General features: G+C 45.4%; 2 protein-coding genes across 6 annotated transcripts in view; one reads left to right on the top strand and one right to left on the bottom strand.

Moving 5' to 3' along the window:
* The first annotated feature begins 8 nt into the window (after positions 1-8).
* Positions 9-7,512, top strand: ACADS (acyl-CoA dehydrogenase short chain). Of its 2 annotated transcripts, none has more exons than XM_039560716.1 (10): positions 9-118; positions 386-546; positions 2,016-2,165; positions 2,330-2,441; positions 2,810-2,961; positions 3,249-3,419; positions 4,620-4,757; positions 5,037-5,132; positions 5,474-5,530; positions 6,168-7,512. In XM_039560716.1, the coding sequence occupies exons 1-10, from the start codon at positions 67-69 to the stop codon at positions 6,318-6,320; spliced, it is 1,242 nt and encodes a 413-aa protein (XP_039416650.1). In that variant the 5' UTR covers positions 9-66; the 3' UTR covers positions 6,321-7,512. The 2 variants fall into 2 exon arrangements, with proteins under 2 accessions (XP_039416650.1, XP_020440144.1); XM_020584555.2 differs by lacking the exon at positions 9-118 and adding an exon at positions 1,598-1,626.
* Positions 7,513-11,527: 4,015 nt separating this feature from the next.
* The window catches only part of SPPL3 (signal peptide peptidase like 3), a 57,787-nt gene continuing 44,253 nt past the window's right edge, over positions 11,528-25,061 (bottom strand). For all 4 annotated transcript variants that reach the window (XM_039560722.1, XM_039560724.1, XM_039560723.1 and 1 more), the window contains 7 exons: positions 23,110-23,188; positions 22,290-22,402; positions 17,159-17,265; positions 16,022-16,185; positions 14,609-14,808; positions 13,475-13,584; positions 11,528-12,740 (listed from right to left, as the gene is read on the bottom strand). In XM_039560722.1, the coding sequence (XP_039416656.1) occupies positions 12,669-12,740; positions 13,475-13,584; positions 14,609-14,808; positions 16,022-16,185; positions 17,159-17,265; positions 22,290-22,402; positions 23,110-23,188 (845 nt within the window). In that variant the 3' untranslated portion in view covers positions 11,528-12,668. The remainder of the gene's footprint in view (positions 12,741-13,474; positions 13,585-14,608; positions 14,809-16,021; positions 16,186-17,158; positions 17,266-22,289; positions 22,403-23,109; positions 23,189-25,061) is intronic.

Raw genomic sequence — 25,061 nt, 5'->3', positions numbered from 1 at the left:
GGGGCCGCGCCGCCAGGGGGCGGCGCGTGCGCGCTGTGGGCTCCGCGGGCTCCTTCAGGCGGCACGATGGCGGCGGCCATGGCGGCGGTTGTGGTCCGCGGCGGCGGAGCCCCCCGGGGTAAGGGCGCCGGGAGTGGCCTCGCCCTGCTGCGGCTGCTCGGGGGGACTGGGAGGCACGCGGGAGGGGCGGGAAGGGGCCGCGGCCTGTGCAGGAGGTGGCGTTCCGGTGCCCTTCAGGGCCTGCCTGAGGCGAGTCCCCGCAGACGCGGGAGTGGCGCCGCCCTTCAGCCGGGTGGGGGGCCCTCAGAGCCCTTCACGAGCCGGTGCCCACCCCTGGCCCGGTGTGAAGGGCAGCGGCGGCGCTGAGTCCCCCACCCACTTCCAGCGCTGGCCCTGCGGTGCCGCCGGCTGCACACCGTGTACCAGAGCGCGGAGTTGCCCGAGACACACCAAATGCTGCGGCAAACGGTCCGGGACTTCGCGGAGAAGGAGCTGATGCCGCTTGCAGCGCAGCTGGACAAGGAGCACCGCTTCCCGGCCGAGCAGGTGGGTGCGGGGGTTGGTATGGCACAGCCAGAGACTCCCTTCCTGCTGCTCTGGGGCAGGACCGCTCGGGCTGAAGCAAAATGTACGTCCAGCTCCGGTTTAGCAGAAGATTGAAGTTTAGACCAACTCGTTGCTCTGCATATGGACGTGTAATTCCCACAGGGCATTTCGAGCTCTTCACCTTTACTTGTGTGTCTCTGTATCTGGCTCTAGTACCGCTGAGTTTTTAGTTCTCTTACTGACTTACCTGTGGGCTGTAATACAAATTATAAAATTAATGAAATAATTTTACAGACTTGCACATAATGGTGTATGGTGAGGAAGCATAGATGATATGAATGCATTTCAGATGCTGGAAAAAAGGTATCAGGAGGTACATGCTGATCATCCTCTGGGGGTGTGAACAAATTGAAATTCTAGCCAAACCTGTGATTTCTCTTGGAGAAGGACACACCAGTGTGCGTGTTAAGCAATGAGATACAAAGTTCCAGCAAAATAGATGCTGTTACATTAGCCAAGAGGCTCCAAGCAAATGCTGTCGCTGTCGGAGGCATGGGAGTTTTGTCACATTCCTCTTTCTAGTAACGTATAAGGATCGTAGCCAGGAAAGTCACGCTTATGGTAAGGAAGAAAATAATTTTACTCCTTACTGTTCTCATCTGAGAATTCTGTATTTGATTCTGAGTCTTTTGACTTAATTGTGTAGGGCAAAATTCAAAATGTAAACAAGTGTTTAATAAGATAAAGCAACATATGTAGAGTGAGTGGCTGTCTTGTTCATCCTCTGGATTTGATATGGAGGATTGGTGTTTTGGGTGCCCATATAGGAGGGAAATTATCTAAAAATTCTACCTGGTTCCTCTAAAAGCAAGCAGAGGCTTGTGGTTGCAAAGCAAGGGGTCTAGCTGGGGAACTTGGGGTAGATTGATTGCAATGTAACTAACAGAAGATTCTCTGGGAAGCAAGATCTGGTTTTATTGGGAATGAAAAAAATCACCTTGCACACTGTTTTCCGCAGTCTTTCATTCTGTAAAATTCTTCCCTTGTGCAGTCCTAGGCTGAAGCTCATCAGACTCAAAGGTAAAGTTCTGATGATTTTTATCAGCTAGAATTCCCGTTTCTACTGACAGGAGACATGCAAGGGGAGAGCTTTGGTGGGAGTCTGAGGAAATGCTGGTGGAAGTCTCTCTCCCTATTTCACCTTCAAAAGGCTCCCCCCTTCCCAGTACTGAAGAGAGCTCTTTAAACAAGCAAGAGCCTAAACCACAGTGACTGTGTACAGCTCCTGCTGAAGTCACTGGGATCTGGGGACATTTACCAGTTTGTTCCAATTCCCATTTCACCAGGAGTTTTGTGCATCTTTTCCTCTGGGTGTAGCCCTCCCATGACCTGTCTTGCTCTCCATGTGTCTGTGTTTGCCTGCACACTGGTGCTGGAGAGGATGTGACCTCTCCATTCCCTGTGTGCAGGTGAAGAAGATGGGTAGCTTAGGGCTGCTGGCTATGGATGTGCCAGAGAAGTACAAAGGAGCAGGCCTCGACTACCTGGCCTATTCCATTGCCGTGGAGGAGATCAGCAGGGGCTGCGCATCCACGGGCGTCATCATCAGTGTCAATAATGTGAGTGTGAGGGGCAGGCATGGAGTGAGGTTGGCATGGGAGAGGGGTGTTTGGGAGAAGTTAATCTGTTCCTGTGGTGGGTTCTCGTGTGTTGGAGAGCACATTAGGGAGTTACTGGATTGGTTGTACCTTCAAGAGGCACTAACAACACTAAATTCTTAAAGTCCCTGTATTTAGGGCCAATACTCAAGTTTGGCTCTGAAGAGCAGAAGCACAAGTGGATCGCTCCCTTCACCAGTGGAGAGAAAATCGGATGTTTTGCCCTCAGTGAACCAGGTGATGTGACTGTTACCATCCCTGTTGCAAAGAACGTGGCGTAGCTTCTTTCCTTGGTCAGGTTTAGGATGGACTTCAGGTCTTTGAAAGTGGAACAGTTTGTAGAAAGGTGGTTTATAGCAGTTCTGTGCAGGTGAAGTCTCAGAACTGCCATCCTATGGTCCCTGCTGAAAGTACTCATTCCCTGTGTGAGCAGAGCTCTGGACTCATCATGCACACATGGGCCTTTCCCCATCCTGTGGGAGGGAAAGTGGTGCCACTACCACAGTTCAAGAGGTGCCGTGAGCTGATGGGGTGCAGGTGGGGGGTGGGTTTGCCCCCAGTGTGTCACCCATCACCTGAGGTTTGTTTGCTGCTGCTTTGCTCAGGAAACGGCAGCGACGCGGGTGCAGCCTCCACTGTGGCGCGCCTGGATGGGGACGAGTGGGTTCTGAACGGCACCAAGGCCTGGATCACCAACGCCTGGGATGCCTCGGCCACAGTGGTGTTTGCTACTACGGATAAATCCCTGAAGCACAAGGTGCAATAGTTTCTACAAGTCAGGAAAAAGGGGTGGGAGTGAAGGAGTTGTGGAGAAGCAGTTTGCAACAGCTTTGTTGCAAAAACAGACTCTGTTTTTGAAGCTGTGCAGGCATTGAGCAGAGGAGGGGCTGATGTGCACTGGCTTTGTTCTGTCTCAGCTCTCTCCTCCCTCCTCTTGGTTACCTAGACATGTGGCTTTTATGTAAAATGGAGGAAGCCTGTTGGCAGCCAAGGAAGTAGGAAGGTAAGAAAGTCCCATTCCTAAGAGTTTGGGTCTTGTTGCAGGGCATTAGTGCATTCCTGGTTCCCATGCCAACAGCTGGGCTGTCACTGGGGAAGAAAGAAGACAAACTGGGAATCCGAGCCTCTTCCACTGCCAACCTGATATTTGAGGACTGCCGGATACCCAAGGCCAACCTCCTGGGGCAGCCAGGAATGGGCTTCAAAATTGCCATGGTAAGAGAGGGGTGGGGTGCAGCTGTGGGTGTGTACAGCCATAGCTCCCAAGCTTACCATTTTGTAAACCATTTCCAGAGGCAGTCACTTCAGTGAGGACTGCTTGCATAAGCTGTTCTGTGTCATGTTAAGGTGTTGACCCTTCTTGCCAACATGGGAGGAATCATTCCCAGAGCTTGATGAATGTTTAATTTACACAGATCTTTGACAGCACTTCTATTGTGGTGGTTCTCAGCTGAAGGAATGCTCATGCCACTGAGGTGCTGTGTCAACAGGGATAGTATATTTTTTCTCCTTTCTGAACCCTCTGTTCCTCCAGTTTGTACCCATAGATGAAGGGAAAACATGGCATTTCCCCATATGAATGCTGTGGCAGAGGAAAGTTTTCCTGGAAGCCCAGGACAACCTCTGGATAGTGTCTCAAGGTGAATGACAGCTGAGTTATGGTATGCATATGACTTCTGAGGAGGATCAAGGCAGCTGGAAACAGCTTTGTTTCCTGCAGTGAGGCACTGCCCTCTGAGAGTGGTCACTGCTCTCTCTGGAGGGACAAAACACCCTTTGTTGGCCCGACATTTTGGGCTAAGCTCCCTGGAGCAGAGCCCATTCCATTATGTCCAGAACCAAAAGTGGTTGGTGACTGACAGGTTCCTTTAAAGACCTTCAGCCCAGGGTTGAGAAGATGAAGCCTTTTCTCCCTGTGCTGCAATTTCTTCCCGTGCATAGTGGGGCAGAGCAGGTGTTTGAGCGAAGTCAAGTAATTGACTGGATTCACTAATCAGTTTGAAAAATGTTTTCACATGTGCATCCTAATGATGAGGGCAAAAAAGGAAAACTGACCAGATTTCCAAAGTAAAATCAGCTGCAGAGTGAGTCAGGGGTCTGCCTGAAGAGTTCTTTCCAGCCCCTTCCAGAGCAGATCATTGTGCCGTTTCCCTTATTTTGCACCCTCTTTTTTCTCCCAGCTAATAAGCAATCCCTCTCCTTTCTGCTTCTATTGTTGTACTCCAGCCTTCCCTCTGCAGTGCCAGTGCCTGTTACAGCTCTCTATTCCTGCATAACTGGGAACATTCTGAATTAAGGAGGTCTTCGACCAGAGGATTTTAAGGCTACAGCCGCTTTCTGGCAACATCAGAAACGTGTGTGTACTATTCTTGATCAAGTGTGACTTGACATATATATATTTCATGTCTTTCTCAGCAAACTCTGGATGGAGGAAGGATTGGTATTGCCTCACAGGCGCTTGGAATAGCACAGGCAGCTCTGGACTGTGCTGTGGATTATGCTGAGAAGAGAATGGCCTTTGGGTCACCCATCACAAAGCTCCAGGCAGTGCAGGTACAAGCTGGGCACATGGAGCAGTTCCACAGGGTGCTGGGGCTGGTGGAAAGTCTGTGTGTGCTCTCGGGTGTGGTATCAGGCACACAGTGCACTTTGTACTGTCCGGGATTTAACCTGTTTATAAACAGGGTGATAATTCTGTTTTCAAACACTGTTAAAACTAGTTGTTGGGACAGAGGCTCCTTGTCCTTTACTGGCCCCAGGGGTGGGAGAATTCAGCTATGTCCCCTTGTGCAGGCAGAGGCCCTGGACCAAAGGCAGTGTTTGTTGTTGCAGTTCAAGCTGGCAGACATGGCTGTGGCCTTGGAGGGTGCACGCCTGCTGACCTGGAGAGCCGCTATGCTGAAGGACAATGGAAAGCCCTTCACTAAGGTATTTCCAGCCCTGCTTTTGTCCAGCAGCCACAGCACAGGACACAGGCTTGAGGCCAGGGAACCCCACTCCACAGAGCATCATGGTGCTCAGTGCCTGTCCAGCCAGAGCTGCTGGGGTGTAACCACCAGCAGGTCCTGGGCCTGCTGCCCACCCTTGGGCAGCCTGCCGAGTTCAGCACTGGTTGTAGCTGAGCGGAAAAGGGTGGCTGCTCTCAGCTTGCACCGTCATCAGGCCTGTCTCTCTGCACAGCTGCTCTGTGAGCCTTCAAGCTCCTTCGGCAGGTGGGGGGTTCCTTTGTGTGACAGCTGGACCCTCAGTGATGTTTTCCTTTTCCAAAGGAAGCGGCGATGGCCAAACTGGCTGCATCAGAAGCTGCAACGTCCATCGCTCATCAGGTAACTGTCAATTGACAACTTTGATGTACATCACGTGGGAAGGGACTTTGGATGTCTCACAGGTGCTTTGGGAAGGTGGGATGGAATTTACTAATTTATATTTGAAACACAGCAACCAAGCAAGCAACCAACCTTAGGCTGACACCAATTAGCACAACCATCTTCATGGGTTGTGGGGAAGTAGGAGGATGGCAGGGGTTTATACTGGCCTGTCACAGCTGTATAAAGTGGTCTGTCCAGGGCAGTGGCAGTTTTAAGAAGGAGCAGCAATGTGGGAGAGAGCATGGCATCACCATGGCACCTGGATCAGATCCTCTGTTCCTCAGTTTAGTGTCCCCCATCTTTAATAAAAGTATCTTAGCTGAATACAGATCACTAACAGATTCCTCTGAAGCAATTAATTGTCTATGTGGAATATCCATATGGCTCTTACCCGGATCAATCCTGTTTTATTCCTATGATTGCAAATGAGATGCAGTCATCCCTATGTGTCCCACCCTCCCCATTATACTTGCAGTAGGCTCAACTCCTCTTAAAGTGGCTTTGTGTGTGTGTGTGTGTGTGCATTCTGCAGAAGACAGAATGCACACACATTTCTTGACCCCGCTTCCTTTCTAACCTGCTGCCTTTGTTTCAGGCTATCCAGATCCTGGGTGGGATGGGCTATGTGACAGAGATGCCAGCAGAACGCCACTACCGCGATGCTCGGATCACTGAGATCTACGAGGGGACTAGTGAAATCCAGAGACTGGTGATCGCAGGCCAGCTTCTGAAGGCCTACCGAGGCTGAGGAAGCTGACTGGAGCAACCTACTGCCCCAAGTGCCTTGTAATGGTGCATGACACTGGCAGAGTTGGACCCTCTTGACTGAGGCTAATGATGGAGGTTTTCCTCACCAATGAGTAACTGACACTCTAGTTAGAATGTGCTGATTCTTCTTTGGACAAAATCTGGTGCGCGGAGGCTGGATTGAGGTTTGTAAGTGATGGCTGTGAGTGCAGGAGGGAGGAGGCAACCTGCGCTTGTAGGGCAGTGTGGGGCTTTTCCTAGACTGGATTGTTGGAATGGCTTGGTAGTGGCAAATTGACAGCACTTCCCAGCCACTCCCTGTTTTGCTAAACTTGCACTTTGTGGCACTGGATAACCAGTGCCAGTGTTAGAGGTGCTGAGAGCCATGACCCCTTTGCCCTGCTCCAGGCTGTGGGTCATGTGCCTCTGCAGATCAGACTGCAGTGGAGTTCAGCTGTGGGATGCAGCTGTGTGTGAGCTCCTACTGGGACAGAGGCTGGGCTGAGGTAATCCCTGCAGCAGGGCACTTCTCACTTCCAGCAGGAGAGAAGCTAGACAGGAGGACATGCAGGGACAACCTACACACAGAGTGCTCTGAGCACAGACTGCGGTTGCTCTCTGTGTATATGTGAAAACACAGATCCGAAAGAATCCCTCAGTCTGGGCCGGCAGAGCCCAGCACCTGCTCACTCAGCTGCTCTGGAATGTAGGGATAGAAGGACAGCCAAGCTTCAGTGCCTAGGACTATTTTGTAAAAAAGAAACAACCAAAAAAACCCCTCTGCTCCCAAATCTGCTTCTACACTATCAACAGGAAAGCAAATGCTTGAAAGGGCAGTAAACAGCCTTTAATGTCTACATGTTTTGGGCAACAAGGAAAGGAAGACATAACACACAAACCTCACCAGGAAGCTTTAGCAGTAGCACATCCTCAATCAGTGACTGTTGTAAGATATTAACTCTTCTAAGAGTCAACAGCCAAAGGAAAAGCTCTAAACTCAGGAAAAGAGGGAAGAGGATTAAGACTACAGCCTCTATGGTCCAGTCCACCTCCTTGTCCAAACAAATAGACTAGAGGTAAATGGTTATTTTCCTGTGGTGCCATTTGTTTAGACTTGTGTGCAGAGAAGAAGAGCAGGATTCTGTTACCCGAGAGAGCAGAGAAGAGAAATAAAACCTGATTTTAAAGGACCACCACTCCCTCACCTTTTTTTTTAATGCAGATATGAATTAATTTAGAATAATTTCTTCCAGTCATAAGAAAGAAGCAGAAACCAGCAGGGCCTGCATACACCAGTGAGGCCAGTTCTCAGTGATGTCAGTCATCCCTGTGCAGGGCGCTGGAGGGCAAGGGCATGTTGGGGCGAGGGGCCTCAAGTGCTGAGTTTCTCCTTGCTGCTCTCCAAAGCATAAGGATTGATAGAATTCACTGGGCAGTGCATTCAACAGGAGCATTCCTACTGGAAAACCATTCCAGTGATCATGAATGTGTTGTAAATTATGGAGGGCTTCTCTGAATGAGAGGCTTGATTTTAGCCTGTGTCACCACTTTGATTATTGCAGGCTCACTTCCACAATGGTATGTGAGGATGTGGGATACCATTTTACAGTAACTTCTCCTTGGAGCCTCTGAGGCAGAACAGGAGCTGCAGGTACATGAGGACTTCAGCAGTGCGGAGTTCCTGTTATGCTGCGCTCCAGCTGACCCCAGAGTAAGCCAGCACAGTCAGTCACACTTCTGCCAGCCCCTTTCCCCTGTCATCTAAGCATTGCTTGGAGCCACTGTGCTGTCAGCGCTTGCTGCCCTGGCTCTCTTCACCCTCCTTCATTACCAGCTCTAATTGGCTACAGCTTCTCTCCAGAGCAGAATGAAACCATCCCTGTACCCCACCATGGTGGCTGTGACCACCTCAGCTGACAGAGAACACCTGGAGAACCTACAAGCTCGAGGTATTAAAAAAAAGGACTTTTTTTTTTTTTCAGAAAGCTTTCAAACAAAATCTTTTTGAAAGTTTTTCCCTGCTGCCACAGATTCAGAGAGATCTCAGTGCCCTGTGACACTGCACTGACCACAGCAGTGCTTTGGGGTAAAACAGCATGGTTACACACAAAGGCACAGAGCTCCCAGGGTAAAGCAATGGCTCTTCTCAGAGCAAGATACTTCAAGCTTACTCCTCGCTGCTGCTGGCTGAGAGAACTTCGTGTGATGAGTGTGTGTCTGCTCCTCAGGGCTGTTGCAGAGGAACTGCTGAAAGGGCAAAACACAAACAAGTTTTGCAGCATTAAATCAGAAACTCTTACTAAGCCATCCTCAGCACACCTAGGTGTAGGCAGGGCGAGGCTCTCCTTGGAGAAAAGGGTCTGTTCACAGACGAAGCCACAACTTTCTATCAATTGACAAACTCAGCCAACATTGCAAACTTGGGGCACAGAGATGAGAAAACCAGGTTATACATACATAAGAAACAAGTGGGGTAGGAGATTAGTCACTTTTCAAGAACAAAAGCTATACTTCTCAAGGACTTTGTGGTTTGTGCCCCCCAATGCTCTTAAGAATACATGAAACTGGTTATGAGGCATGAAGCAGGTGGAGCCTGAACTAGAATACTTTCTTAGAAAACATAGTTACAGTAACTAGGAGTTACTTGCTGCCCCACCTTAGACCTGATAGCTCGTATATCACATCATAGCACAGACTCTTCGAGTTCCCAACAGACTAAAGGAAGAGATGAGCTGTTCTGAAAAAAGGACAAATTTATTCTGATTTTAAATTAGATCTTTGTTTTGCCTAAGATGAGAGCCTTCAATATCAACACAGACCTGGCAACAGCACATTCAGGTTATATTGGGAATTTGGAAAAGATGGAAAATACTAAATTTGAAAGACATCCTGAAGTAAAAAAGCAAAGTGTCTGGAAGAATAATAGAATGAAGACATGGAATAGTGATAACAATATGTGACAGTGCTGTAACTTGAATGAAAAATGAAGTTTACTACTTCTTACCTAAAAAAACCAATTTCAAATTCAAATTTTGAAACTCATGTTTGCAAGGTGAAGTGTGACCTTAGGGAAATGTCAGCATACAAACAGTACCATTTCTAAGCTATTCCCAAAGATGCAGCAGAGAACTAGACCTGTCAGGAGATTTGTACACTACAGTTCTGGTCCATGTCCTGACAACTGTACTATAAGCACACCCTAGTCTATCACTTTTTTGCCAGCCTTTTCCCTCTTGCAAGAAGGCTTATGTTAGTCAGTTATTAAAATAGTTATTTTTAACAACTTTCCAGAAGAAAGGGCAGGTGGTTGGGCAATCTCACTGCAGGACTTTGTGTCAAGTAGTTTATTAAGGAGTTCAACCAAGAAGGCATCAGCACCTGTACCAGACCCAACAGGGATAGGAACCCAGGTCCTATACTGTCTCCCAAAATCCAGAGGACCCAAAGCAGCCTGTACAGCTTGATCCTCAAGCAGAGGAGTCACAACAGACTGGAAAGACAAGGATCAAAGGGAGGGCCCACAGCTGAGCAGCCAGGTAGGATCCATTTCTAATCCCCCTGAATGGTTGAGGTGGTTTAAGGTGGGAGAGCTGTGGGACAAAGCTTAGCAACTTTAACTTAAAGGTCTGGGAGAGCACTTTTCTTAGGACAGTTAAACTTCAGTGAACCTCTGCCAAGCACCAAAGTCCTTTTCCTGCTGGCTGAAGAGGCAGCAAATCCCTTCCAGTGCAATGTGTGCTCACCTGGGCAGGGCCAGGGCTGGGCATCAGCATAATTTTGAGGGGCAGAGACAGAGGGCTCAGTAAGGGCATACTCAGGTCTCCTGGTGCAGGAGAAGGGCACAGAGTGCAGGAAGGCAATACAGCTTAATAAGGAAGGCCAGGCTTTTTCTGGAAAGCTAAATTAATTCTCATTAAGTATTTAACAATTAGCACTTCTAGAACTTTTTCCAGAATGCTTCTCTAAGTGTAGAAATTGTTCATAACGACGCTTTGCAGGCATGGCATAAAAATGCTGCTGCAAAACAGAGAACGACCTTGTATTTTAATTCCAGAGGAATCCCAAAAAAATAATTCTGAAGGAGGGACCTGATGTGAAGCTGATGGCACCCGAGTTGTGCACAACTGTCAGGTAGGCTGGGCAGATAAAGCAGCAGCAAAGTGGATCTGAAGTTGTTATTCCACTGCCTGGAACCTCTCAGCAAAACAAAAGCCACCAAAAAAGTCTTTTTTATTTGAATACCCTCCTCAATATTTTATTCACCTTAGGTTTGAGGTATAGCTCAAAATGGATGCCTTTCTACTGTCCCAAGCAAGTCCGGGACCTAACACCTGGCATGAACAGAAAAAGCAGATTCTCAATGAAGAACTATTGATTTCATTAAAAAGTGACAGTTATCTCAGGATGAGCACTGCAGGCACATGGTAGAGGGAATGCTTTCAGCTAAAGGAGAGGACTCGGGTGGGTGTGTATGAGAGATAAAGTCACAATGTCCCCCTCTGCCACACCCACCCACATTTGCTAAATCTCAGTCCCCCTGGCCCTGAGGGCTGAGCTGTGTCTTACTGTTTTTCCTGGGACATTCCAGCTGTCTTGGAGGTTCATCCCAGCCAGCTCAGGGCATCAGCCCCTCTGCCACCCGTGCCAGACTTGCCTGAGAACAGAGGAAGGGGTTAATTTGTGACATTAATGACAGTGCAAACATGTGGCTGGACAAAATTTCCTGCCATGTCCAATACACTCTTGTACCACCTGACACTGCTGAGAGCTTCAGGTGTTTCACCACCCCCCCCCCCCCAATCTGGAACAAAACCGGTCCCAAAGTCACCTCACTGCATGGTCAGTCAGTCTCCAACATTCATTCTTTTCCCATCCCACTAACAGTTCCTAGCATCTATCAACTAGCAAGAGCTAGGAGCTCTCGGGAGAGCTCCCCAAACCCCGCTTGGCACAGTGCTTGAAAGGAAAAAAGTTTAGTTACCTCAGGGAAGCCTTTCAGTCAATAAAAGAACAACTGGAACTGCTGGTTTTAAAAAAGGAACAATAAAATCCACATTTTCACAGGCTACAGGTACAAAGCAGTCAACACACAAACTCCAACCAGTCACAACAGTAAAAGACAGTTTTTTCTTTTTTTTTTCTTTGAGGGGCAGGGGCATGGAAAAATACAGCACACTAATGAAACAAAATGCAAAAAATACAAAAAAATAGAAAATAGAAAAAAATGTATTTACAAGTGATACATTACTATGATCAGAAAGCACAAAGACAACTGCTGCTATAATACATGCACTGGTCAAGAAGGAACTACTAAAAACCTGCAAGGAAGCTGTTTAAAAAAAAAAAATCAAAAAAAGGAGAAAAAAAAAAAAAAAGAAAAAAGACACCCCCACCTCTTCCCCCCTCAGACACACAGGGCTCGGTTTGAACATTTTTTTTCCCTGGTTTGCTACATTGATCAAATCAAATATCCCCTAAAGTCCATGGTACAACCAGTACAAATACTACACTTGGTTTTAAATTGCAGTTTCAGTTGTAGGAGGGGGGAAAAAACAGCAGCTCATTGTAGATCCATATACATAAAGCCAGAGTAACTGTGCTACATGCTAAAAATTACAGCAAGCCCCTGTCTGCTACACAGCATGATCTTAACAGGTTTTCCTTTTTATTTATTCATATATATATCTATATGTGTGTATATATATATGTATAAAAATCGTGCCCTTTTTCACTGCAATATGACATCTGGGTGGAAATGTAACTTGTTACAACAAATTTTTATATGTATACTGCAAGAAGTCACTCAATGTCTGTGGATTTAATAAGTAACCTCACACCACAGGAAATATTTAATAAATCAAAAAAACCCAATATTGTGACAGAAGACCTTCTGTCTCAGTTCTTTTCAAAACTGAGGTCCTGCAGGAAACTGGTCCCAATGTCCACAAGGGGTTCTCTGAAGAAGCCTCAGTTTGCTTAACCGTTTTTGCATTTAGTGTTCACAAGTTTTTGAACGACTTCAAGCCGTTTTTAGTTTCAAGTCTGTCTCTTCCTCTCTCACAAAGGTAATAGTCTGGTACTAATCCATCTGAGTAAGGAAAAGAGGAAAGTGGCTGCAGTTGTACAAAGGGTCCCCAATTCCACATCTGCAGGGAGATACGGAGTCACGTGGAGCTCTGGGATTTTAGCTTTTGTTTCTTTCCCTCCTTTAATACAAAGTCTGTTCATACATGTCCCGTCACTGGTACCTTCCCAAGTACCAGCCAGTCCAGCTTTAGGAGACAACAAAGCCACAAGTTAAAGTGAAAAGGACCAAGGCAGAAGTTCAGGTCACTTCCTGTCCATTCCATCATACTTCCAGGAAACGGGAGCTGCTGGACTTGGAGTGGAAAGGCTCAGACCACATGCGACGTAGATCACCCTAGGCAGGGAAACAGCACAAGGACCATGCCCTCAGAAACTCTCAACTGTGCTTAGAATTCACATTTTAAAATGCACACAGAACGGCAAACATATCTTAGAGTAAATCTATTCTTCACCTGTTTCTCAAATTACAATAGACAGTAAAAATAAATCCTTTTCCCTGTCAGGCCAGAATGTCTTATTTGTAGAGCAGATATACCCAAAATAGGTTTCTGATGGGAAAGAAATGATTATTTAGGTTGAAAATCCTGCCCTTTCTCATGTTCTGCTCTGCAGAGTGCTAGATGTGTGCTTCAACAACAGCCCTGGAACAGGAAAGGTAAATTTTAAAATTTCTGTTTAGAACAGGTGACGGGGAAGAGGAAAGCAAGGTTTTGCCTCTCCAATCACTGTTCAGATTTTGTACACGTGGTATTTCATGACCAACTGGACAAGGACAAATTCACTTATTCAATTAAAACAATTTAATATTTCAGAATTTATTTAGTTTATAATTACTGGTACTTTATGTCCATTAATGATCTTCTATTTCAGGAACTCATCTCTCAGTTGCTCAGTCCTCTGAAATGAAGACTGACCTGACAGCAGCAGTCCCCCTCTGTTCTGGGCCAGGGCTGCCAGGGACACACATCATCCTCCTGAGATGTGTGCATCGCTGCCCAATGCAAGGACACTGACCCTGCTGCCAGCTGGCCCAGAGCTTCCTGCTGCCCACATGTCCTCCCCTCTTACCTTTAAATAGGCCATGGTGAGGAGTGGCAATAAAGTGAATGGTACCAAATAGAGCAGGGCAGGCTGGGCTGCCCGGTGAATACGAGAAGCTACTGTTGCAGTTAATAAACCTGTAAGAAAAAAAAGTCACTATAAATATCTTCAGGTTGCATGCGGATGTTTCTCAGCATTTCATCCACTGAGGTTTCCTTCACCCTCATTATGAGACACAGGTGAGGAAAAGTTACTTCTCTGTGCTTTGCTTTCCCTGAATGCAGTTAAAACAAGCAAAACAGTGAAAAATTACTCTATTTTAGTATTGGGCTGTGTTGAGCCACTTGGTCCAGTTTTGAATTTCAGACTAAGCCAAGAATAATTCAGACAAAATACAACAAAAGGTGAAGGGGGGAAGCTGATTGCATTGCACTGAAGTGCTGCTCTTGAGACTGCTGGTGTGTGGCCCCTGGCCTGAGCAGCTCATGGGAAGGGCTGTACACATCAGGAATGACTTTCCTGAACACTTGCCAGCAGGGAGTGTAGGGGGAAAAATCGAGGTGTGGGGGAAAGAAGGCTATTGGTAGGAAATGATCTTTCCTTTTCAGCCTCAGAAGGGCCACAGGAGGTCAGGATATGCACACGCATGCCCTGACTGGAGGGAAAAGCCTATTTTATACTAGGCAGGAAAGGGCTGGCTACAGCAAATTATAAACAGCATTCCAGTTGTAACTACTGATGATTTTCTGTATGTACTACTATGTCACAGGATCAGAATACAAATATGCAGGAATTGCCTAGGTGAATTGCTTAGATCTGCTATGTACTGTGCACAGCAAAATTCATCTGGAAACTCCCATATTTTTCCCATCACTCAGGTATGAACTACGACACTTTCTATGCCAGTGAAGCAAAGTGCCAAGTGCTAACAAAACCACTGATAATCTCTTTCATCCTCTATGTAAAATACAACTACGAAAAAAAAAAATCTCAAAGACTATAGACTATGCCAATAAACACAAAGAGAGGAGGATTAAAAAGAACATAACCAAGCATTCTCTTAAAGCCTCTTTACACTTGCTTTCATTATCTTTTAAACCTACTACAGTAATCCCATGTCTGCTCACTTAGGCAGCTCTTCATATTGAACTAATTACTCACCTACAAAATAGCCAATAAGTGTGCAGTGAAAGTAAGAGACCTTCTGCATACGCCCAGAGATGTTCCCTGGTCCTGGGGCACCGCAGGAATCACTGTTGGCTTGTTTTTTGTAGTTATCGTAGCGCAGGACAAAGCAGAGCAGAAGCCCTGGCATCACAATATCTCCAATCCCCAGCATGGAGAAGTGGCTGCCTGTGGAACTAAAGAGCAACTGGAATTGGGTTCATGCCCAAAACACAAGATGACAAGCTCTAGACTCCTCCACTGTGGTTTTGAGCTTCATTTGGCACAGCCCCTCTTTCTACCAGCAAACTTGCACATAGCAGAACCCAATGCTGGCTAATGAGGTTTTCCTCAGTGATTTCTCCACCATCTCAGCTTTACACAAACCATTTGGGCAGGGATGACATTGCTCCAAACCAGTTTCCTTCTCCCAGTAGTGTTTACACTGCTTTTGCCCTTAACTCACTCAATGAAACAGATCCATTGACACAGTATTTCAGTCCTCTCCCTCCTCAGCGCTGATGAGAGGGACCAGCTGGCCCTTTTTATCTGTTTGATTACCATTGATAAGCAGTGCACCTTCATCCCCGTGCACATAGATATAAAACAAGGCAGTACATCCATTTTGGATATTCGGACAAAACAGAAAACTACAGTCTTGTCAGATTCCCAGAAAAGAGCCAGTTGTGAAAAAGATTAAGAACTAAAATCGTCTATTATCTTAAATCCAAGATGTTTTTCATGAAAATGAAGGCAAATTAAGTTATCACAAAGTTGACAAAGTGAACAATTTTGTTTTTATCATTGCAGACAATCATCTTCTAATCTCTCTAAGTTCAGCATCCCAACATCTAAAGAAACAAGAACAGAGTAATATGCCAACAAAACCTACTGCTTGACTGCTGCTGCACCGAGCTTACTGCCCCACCAGGCCCTGGGCGTGTCTGCTTATAGATCTGAGCCATCAGGGAACCACTGGAGCAGGGACATATGGAATAATGTCCCTCCAGCACTGTGCTTGCCTGGTAACCCACCCTTGCTTAGATCAGTTTCCAACCCCTTCCCAATCATCTGCAATTATGCAGTAATCCAGGCTATTCTGATGTTATAATAAACCTCAGATCTTTTGCTTTTAAGTGTAAGGTCACACTAGCAATCATCAGGCTGCAGAACTCACACAAATGTTGAAAAGTGTATGCTCCTCTGAACAGGGCACCTTTTACCCCAGTCAGGGTCTCTTCTCTACAAATGAGCAAGGTGTCCAGTCCTCACTGCTCATTATACTCCTCTTTAGCATGAAGAGGGAATGACTGAACAGGGATCTAGGCTGGTATTTCCCAACAGAATTAGTACTGTTAAGTCTATGGAGGGAAAACATTTCTCATGTAATATAGTAAAAGAAGCTTTTACCTTGGGAATACAAGTTTGCCAGGCAGTGACAGACGGGGAACATCTCTGCCCACATTTGGTCCCAGGTGAAGTTTCCGGGACAACACGTCCAGGGGATTATCAGCTGGTTGTGTGGCCACTTTCACCATAACATTGCTGTTGAAGATGTAGGCAGAAAAAAAGACCTACAGAGCAAGGAAATCAGAAGTCACAAACTGCAATTACACAGCAACTCAAGCTGCATGTATTTTTGCTTTGCCTATTGAAGAAAAGAAAGGATATTTTCCAAATTTTCCATATACGTATGATGATGAAAGGCAAAATGTATTTCAAAAATTCAGCTAGAGCTTTTTACACTATTAATCCTCAAGAATAACTGGAATATACTTTCTGATATCAAGATACTGATTAATACCTTGAGATCCTTTGGCAAAGGATCTGTCTGGACAACAAGCAGATAGTGTGGGATGACAAATGCAGATAACAGCACCCTGAATATAGGAGAAAGCTGCAGAACAGAAGAGGTGACCATAGTGCTCACTCATAAATGGAATGAGGCAGCCCTTGTTTCCAAGAGGCTTTTATGCTACAGCCCATCCCACTGGAAAACTGCCTGGCTGCCAGAGCTGTCAGTGGGTGCTGCCCTGGATCAGTGCTCAGTGTTATGCAAAGGTAAAACAAACCCCTCTTCCTATTACAAAATACATTCTGTCAGGTTTCTTGTAGAAGTGCACTAGGATTTTATGCCAACTTTTCTGGCTGCAAGTCCATTCACATTCCTGTTCTGCATATAATCAGAAGCCAACACATGCACCCTTTGCTGGTGTGGACATGGCTTTCTTTGTGTGTATGGGAAATGCTTGTTCCCATCTTCAGAGGGCTTTCAAAATTTGAGGTCCAAATTTTTTTTTAATATAATATGCAAAAGTCAAAATATTCTAATCTTATTTCTGGTTTTTTTTCAAGTAATTAGCAAGAAGATAATTCTGTATCCTGTTGTAGAATTCAGCATCTCAGAATGGAGTGGTGGAGCTGATCTTTTGGCTTTGCCAGATTTCATCAACTTTATACCAGCAAACTTCATGTAAAACTAGTCCCAAGCTGATTACAAATCCAAAGCATAAAAACAGTTTTAGCAAAACCAAACCAAACACTTACCCAAAAGACATCATAAATTAGTAACCCAGAGAGCAGCAAGCAGGAAACCTTCAGGCTCGGTAGCCGAACAAAGGCTATCATTGCAACACACAGGCCCATAGCCAGAGCTACAAAATGCAAGACATTATTAGTTCATTAAAAATAGCAAAACAAACAGAAAAACACCAATCCCAAGCCACTATCTCCCCCTAGAACCCCAAAGAAGCCTCTGTTTGCACCTGTGCAGCTCAGCACGCACTTAGATGACTGTCTACCATTTCCAGACAGTGAAATTCTTAACAGGGTTAAGCAAAGTCAAAATACAGTCAGTAGCCAACTGCAAACACGTCCCCATAGAAGCAGAGATCACTCTGCAGGCACAACTGCCTGTTCTACTCAACTTCCACCACCCACCACAAAGAAATGTTTCCACCTCCTCTGCCTAGAGACTCCATCTCCCCTGTACAACCCTGACTACCCACTTTAAAACAGAAGCAACAAAACAACTTTGAATTCTCTGTGCCTCAAACACAAACCTCTACTTTTCCTCTATTAGGTTTTCTAACAAATGCATAAAATAAATAAGATCCTTGACTCTTAATTCAGAAAGGGCGTGGTTACGTGACTTGTTAGAACTTGGTCTAACAAAAACCCATTCAAACCAAACTTCTGCTTGGGCAAGACTGTGCAAGACTGCCTGAATACCATGAAACGTCACCATTTAGATATCCAGGGATTTCCCAATAACCAAAATGTGTGTGAAAGCTTAGGGGGAAAAAATATGGGTAAGTTTTTTCCTAATCCATCCTAAGAGTGAGTTTTCAGCCAGATCAGTGAGCTGAAGAACATAACACAGCTCAGATTTTCACTCTGTACCAAGGGGAATTTTGTCAGGGTAGAAAGGTAAGATTTTAAACAAAAACCCAGTCTTCACATCTGTGTCATTGCCTGCTTCTTTAAGCCCAGCCTCAGCTACCAAGGACACTTAACTGACAACTGAATGTATTTCTACTGGTTACAAGTAAATCCCCAAAGAAATACTTAAAATGAAACAAATTTTCAAAAAAAATCTTAAAAAGCGAATTGGCTTTTATCTATGGTATCAGCCTATTTGCAAGGAATAATGGAGCCCTGCTGGGATCAGATTACAGTCAATCATGCAGACATTTGTCAACAAAATGTCTTTGTCTAACACGACACAGAATTTGTAAGAAGTTACAATCCCATTTTTGCCAACTGGAACTGCAGGGGAAGCCAATTCATTACACATATGCCCACCAGTGTGACAACTGGACTCAGCCAAAATGGACAAATTAACTTCTGGATTCTCAGGCTGTAATTATGGGGCTGTGAAGCCACCTTACACTTGCATTTCACCTGAAAGCTGGGGCGATCTTCCATCCAATCACTAGGGAAGCACATCTATATGCATTCAAGGAATTAAGCATGCCCCAGAGGCCTCCTGCCAGCATGGCTGCTTGCAGTGCCTAGGGGCTGCATCCCAGCAACTCTGTCAAGTCCACCTTATCTCTTGAGAACTGGCAACCTTAGCACAACCCCAAGTGTCACAGCAGCCAGTTTGAACAAAGCAATGGGATTACTGACATAAAAATGCACCCTAACTCACGCTGCAGAACTGTAAGAAACTGCACAGCAAGCTACAAAATGTGAGCAAATTATTGAGTTTTGAAAAATTTGACACAGCAAAGCAGCAAGAAAAAGAACTGTATTCAGTAATTCAGTATAGCCATCAGTTACAGACTTCCTGGGCAGAAGAGCAAATACAACGGAACAGACTGTTTTAAATTAAAGAGGTTTCTCTAAAGCCAGTGTCAATAATAGCTCAAGCAAGCCTATATTTAGGAGAGGATTTTCAGGTTATAATTAATGAGAAATGGAAATATTTTAACTAGTGTGAGTTTTATCTATTGGTCACACACTCCATTTCTCTCTCACTGAACACAGGCACATGCCCAAGGCATCAAACTAAGCAAATACTGGGTAGAAAAGGAGATGGAAAAAATCCTTCAGAGCTGACAGTGAAATACACATGCTAATAATTACACAGTTTTGCAACTACTTTAAGAAACGCTGGTAAGTTTAAAAAGCAAGAGAAGCAGGAATGCCCAAGAGCAAGTACAAGTAATATGGGCCAAAGTGCAGTCAATGGCTTCTCTAAATGGAAACGAGCTTCCCTATCCAAGCTCATGCATAGTGTTAACAAACAATATAAGGCAAATCTTCACTGAAATATACTCCAAATCATTAAAAAATAGACAAAGATGAGAGAAAGAAAGAGAGGTAGAGCAGCCACACAACCAGCAGCTCTGGTTTGGAAGTGCTGTGCAATTGGTTAACAAGGCTGAATAAGAAAGCACTGGAAGAGTTAACCCTCAATTAACGGAACAAATTAACTCCAGAGTTCCTGCAAACACACTTCTTATGGAACAGGGATATTCTGAGGATTAAGAATATTCTTGCATATGTGATTAGACTCTCTGGCAGCTTTCCAGCTCTCCTGCATCCACAGCAGGTGAAAGCTCCAAGATGCTGGTGGTGTGGGGTCTGGTTTACAAAGACTTCGTAAGCTAGGGAAGCCTTAACTTCTCCCACAAGTCACCAGGTTGTGGTGGATCTGATCTAATCACAGTGTATTTTAAAAGAAAGGAATAAGAACACAGGCCCAATTGCTGCTGCAGCTCCCGGGGTATCCGTGACCATGCCATTCACTCTGTACAGATATTCCATACATCTATAGCATTCCTGTTGTACATCTCCAGCTCTGCCCACTATTTAGGAAAGCTTTTATTTTAACCAGGCTTTACCAGAGAATGGTGACCATCCTTGGTGATTCTGTCATCAAACAATCTGCTCTGAGAAATAAGCATTTCAATACCTATAAATGTGCATCATCACATGCCAGAACAACCGCCCCGGAGCCAACACGGGCTCACTCTACCCTGTAACACGTCCCTGCCTTTAGAAGCACTTCAGCCAAGGGCTGTGCAGGCAGGGGCAGGGTAGGATTTGGGCAGCGAAGGCTGTTCCAGCAGGAACCACCACACCTCGATTTTGTAAGGCCTGGCAATTACCAAGAAGTAATTCCCGTGTTCTCCTCAGCTCTCGAGCAGCAACGCTCTTTCACACTGAGACAATCAACTGCACAGCCCCGACCAAACACCCAGGACTCTCCGGAATGTGCTGCTGCTCAGAAGGAACACCCACCCCGTTCCTCCAGCTCCTCCTCCAGCCCCGCCCAGGCAACGAGCAGCACGTTCACAACACCTGGTTCATTCTCTGCCGACGGCCAAACCGAGGATTCTCCCGGGCCGGGCGCAGCGAGCAGCTGCCAGCGCTGCCTTAAGGACAGGAGTGCTCCACTTGGATGCATGTGGGCAGCGGTGCTGATGCCTGCACTGCTGCCCACACTGCTCTCCGCATGGGAGTCTCTGGCATCTCCAGGACTCAGCCACAGAGAAGGCAGAGATGATGGGATCCCACAGGCAGCAGCACAGTACGAGGACTAAAGCTCCAGTGAGTTTCCCTGATAAAGGCCAATAAAAGCAATTCCCTATTTAGTGTCACTGGCAAACACTGATTTAAATGGATTTGAACAAATGACAGGAGGATCACCTATATAGTTCAAGCTCCCTTAATATAAACTACACAAAATAATTCAAAGCGAGATAGCAGCAACACAATTTAGTAAATCATAAAAACCTCCAAGACAAATAAAAGCCAGACACCACTCTGCACCAGCAGCTCAGAGCTCTGTAGATGAATTACTGCAAAGTCCACCATGTCAGACTGAAGCACTCACAAAAATAACTATTTTTAACTAAACGCTTCTGCTGGTATCTCAGTGTAGACAACTCTTCAGACTCTGCCAAAATCCACACTTGACATTCCTTTGAGCTTTGCAGCTACTGCAGATCAAGTGTCACCCTTGATTTCATGGTAGGCTACTCTGCTTATCACAAAACAGACTTTGTCTGCTATTTTTCATTTAGTATCTGGTATTTTAAAAGGTATTTCCCCTCCATACAACAGGTGGGACCTTTAAAGCAGTTCAAACCATGAATGAAGCATAGCACCCATATACGAAAGAAAGAATGAAGATGCCATGAGAGGTTTCAGTAGTAAGGACTTGCTGCTGCTGCTGCCTCGTTTAGGAGAAACTGGAAGCTGATGGGATGAATGTTTTCTATTGTAACAAACAATTTCAAGGGCAGGTAATGCTGCAATTTTTCCTCAAGCAATCAAGACCTCAGGGTGCCATTACACCATGTCCTAAGCCAATTTAGGAGCCTGACACTGCTGAGAAGCAGAGGTCCTGCTCCTGGCTACCCCTTCATGCCTTTGCTATTATATCCACTCCATCCCCTCAGATCCCATCATGCTGCCACTTACCTTCTGCACATACCTGACTACACAATAATCCATCTCACTGCAGCAGCAGCAAAATAGGCTAGCAAAACCCAAGTATGCTGCCATTCTAGCGAGCTGGATCAGTTTACCATGTGATTAAGAGAGTGCCAGAGCTAGCACAAGAGATTTGGAAGGCAGGAGGGAAGGACGAAGGCTCCTTTTCGGAACAGTAAACTGTGAATTCAGGTCAACCACCATGAAAAAAAACCAATAAATCACACCCTCAAGCCAGCTGGCTGATTGCCAGTTTCACCCAAGGCCATCTCACCACCCAAGGCAAGCATCACTGAGATCAAAGACAACCAGCTACTGTGAGCTGCCTCATACAACAAATTATTTGAGCATTGGAACCAATAAACAACAAGATGCACAGCAAAAATTAACCAGATTTTTAGGCTCAAGCTATGAATCATACACAACCACTGTCTCCACACATCTTTAACTCAATCCGGCCATTCACCCTACACCACATGGTAGATGTGTGTGAAGTGCGGAATATCTTTCATGAGTGTTGTGGCACTTCCCCGGAAGCTTTTACAAACCAGAAAAACAGGTGTCCCAAGCACTCCCCAGCATGTTCCTGGCAGTGGCTCTTCAGGGAGTCTGCCACACAGCTCAGCAGCCAAGCCATTAATATCAGCAAATTTCACCCATCATCACCAGGCAACTGATGTGTCAGAACAGGCACAAAACAGTAGTAAAACCCCTTAATTCAAATACTCACCATCCATTAGGAGCCAGTGGCCAGTTAGGACCCAGATAAGGACAAGCATCACAGACAGAAAAAATGAGAGTAACTCAGCAGCAGTGAAACGCCCACAGCAGCCAAAGGAAATCCTAGAACAACACACAAACATCAGCTGGAAGACTTTATGTTTCCATTTGAAGAACAGAAAGTGGACACTGTTGGAACAAGGCTCAACGGCTGATGAAAGATCAGCTGAAGGGAAGTTCCTTTGCCACAAATAGGTACCAAAACAGCAACAAAATAAAAGCTTTCCTCACACTCAAATACTGTGTATAAAGCATGAACTGCAGAGATGGAAAAAACCCTGTAAATCTTGGCACTGCTCTTGAAATTGCCACCATTCCTAGCACCACCTAAGATAGTGCTTTTAGCAACATGAACACCAATCACAAGGTTAAAAAATAAAATTAGTTTCAAAACATGACATTAACAACTGTAATTTCCACTGGTTCAACTACAGTCTCCGGAAGCGCCAGCATTAAAATCCAGAGTCCAGTGTTAACAAACATTAAAATCCAATGCCAAATCCCAAACTCTAAAATCTCAGCCAAAACAAGCCAAACTTATTAAAACTCACTGTTGGGAAATCTAGTCCCCTCTAGTGGTATTGCATTTCCCAGGCTGGCAAGTGCAAATGACTTGAAGAAACTGTGCTTTCTACTTTCAAAGTGGAAACATGATGTTGGCACAAAAAATATGCACAAACATCAGCCCTGAGGTTAATGCATATTAAAGAATTCTCATTAAAGAAATACAACACACAAGAAGAGGAGCAAAGGATTGCTCAAGTCCTTACTTGTTCTGAGGTGAGCAAGGCCGTGTTAAGTACTGGCACATCGGGAGCAGAAGGAAAGCAAAAGCTATTGTTGCAAGGACTACAAAAAGAAGAAAAGGTAATATTAGGACATTCAGACCTAATTTCTACAGAACACAAACAGGCTTCTCCAATTTGAAAAAGCTCTTGCAACAATGTCCCATTATCATATGCTCAATATTATTCCAGCATGAGCAGCTCAAGGCTCTGAGGCTTTCTGCACAACAGTGAGCCTTCAGACTGAAATGAAATGAAAGCTCTCAAAGGAATGCAATGCCCCATCCCCAAACCTTAAAAAAAAGTTTTAAATCTATTCATGATCATGTCAGCAAAAAAAAGTTTTCACATATTCTGAGTAAAAAAAAAGCTACTACAAACTGGCTGTGAGATTTTCCTTCCATTTTTCAACATAACACACAAACTAACTCAGCTTAATAAAGGGGGGGTTTTTTTCCACTTTTTAACTCGGTAATTTTTTCTCCCATCTCATTCAAAACTCTTTATTCATTACTAAAACACAGTATAACTTCAAATAACTTATAGCCAGTAGCTGCCAATTTGACTTTTTTACAATATGAAACGCTTCAAGTTTTTGAAGACAGAATTATAAAAATACATAAATATCCAAACAGACTATTTCCATAAACATTTTCAAGCAGCATACTTATCCCACCCACACATTTGTAAAAACGTTTAGTAACTGCTGGTATTTATAATCATTTTTCCTTCCAGTTTTTTTAAAGGACTGTTTAAAAGGCTGGAGCGTGAGGGCGTGGAGACACTGACATGTGTCACAGACATCCAAAACTGTGCCGCAAGAACAGACTGCAATGAAAATGGAAGCCACTTGGAACTTTTTGCATGCTGCAATTCAGATCTTTGTGCTGTCCTGTACTTATTCCTTTAACAATTACTGTTGCTGGTTTTTAAAAGGGAATTTTCTTCTCTTCTCAAATGAAGATGATGGGAGAGAATCAAACATTCTCTTACAGATTAAGCCATTCTCTACACAGTTTAAGCCAACTGGAGAAAAATTTGTTTGGTCAAACCATATCTTTCCCTTCTGGTGGGAGGAAGATTTGAAACAAAACAAAACCACAAAAGGAGAACTCAAATAATCTAAAAAGAAAATTTAAGAAGTGTCTGCATACAAACAGCACCATGAAAACTCACAGTTCTGTCAATACTTCAGAGGGGGAAAGAAAACCAAAACAGGCAGGGAAAGAATGAACAGTGTGGCAACTCTGCACAAACGGAACTAAGAACCTCTTTGGAGGTGCTTGGTAAAAGAACACTGCCCAGAAACCCTGTGCCCCTGCTGCCCTAAGTATTGCCTATCCTCCCTGCTCCCTACCCTGCCTCTAACACCACAGGCTCAACCCTCTTTGCCCTCGAAATCTCTCCTCCCCCTTGCTCCCCCCTCCTGCTCTGCCCAGCAGGGAACCCCACACCTCCTGCCCTGGTGTCCCCATGCCAGGCTCGTTCAGAGTGTGAGAGTTAAACTGCCATGACACCAATGCAGAGAGCCCGCAAGGACCCACTCCCAGTGTCGCTCCTGACTGTTCAGGCTTCCAGTCCCAAGCCTCCCATCCCCTCCAGCCTCAATCCCAATGATTCACTCGGGAATCTCTTGGCTTAACTCCTGGCTGCAGGCAGTGCCAGCTTTGGGGCTCTGCCCTCTGCCGAGCAGTGGGTCCTGGCCTTGGCTGCTTGCTGCACCTACCCTTGCTCCTGACTCTTCCCTGAAAGGCAAATCTCTGTGAGAGGAAGGTTTAGAAGGGGTTTAAGAAACTAGATATCAGCTGTAATTTAGCAGTCCCCCACATCAGTCCTACTAACCACAGAGGATGTAAAATAGCATGACCTGAGCTTCATGGGACAGAGGGACCAAGTTCCAGGTCCCAACTCCAGAAGGGTCCCCATCCTGCTGTACA

Source organism: Corvus cornix, chromosome 15, assembly GCF_000738735.6.
Source record: "Corvus cornix cornix isolate S_Up_H32 chromosome 15, ASM73873v5, whole genome shotgun sequence".
Taxonomy (NCBI): domain Eukaryota; kingdom Metazoa; phylum Chordata; class Aves; order Passeriformes; family Corvidae; genus Corvus; species Corvus cornix.
The sequence above is the reverse complement of the archived record's forward strand: the minus strand, read 5'-3'. Positions and strand labels throughout refer to the sequence as shown.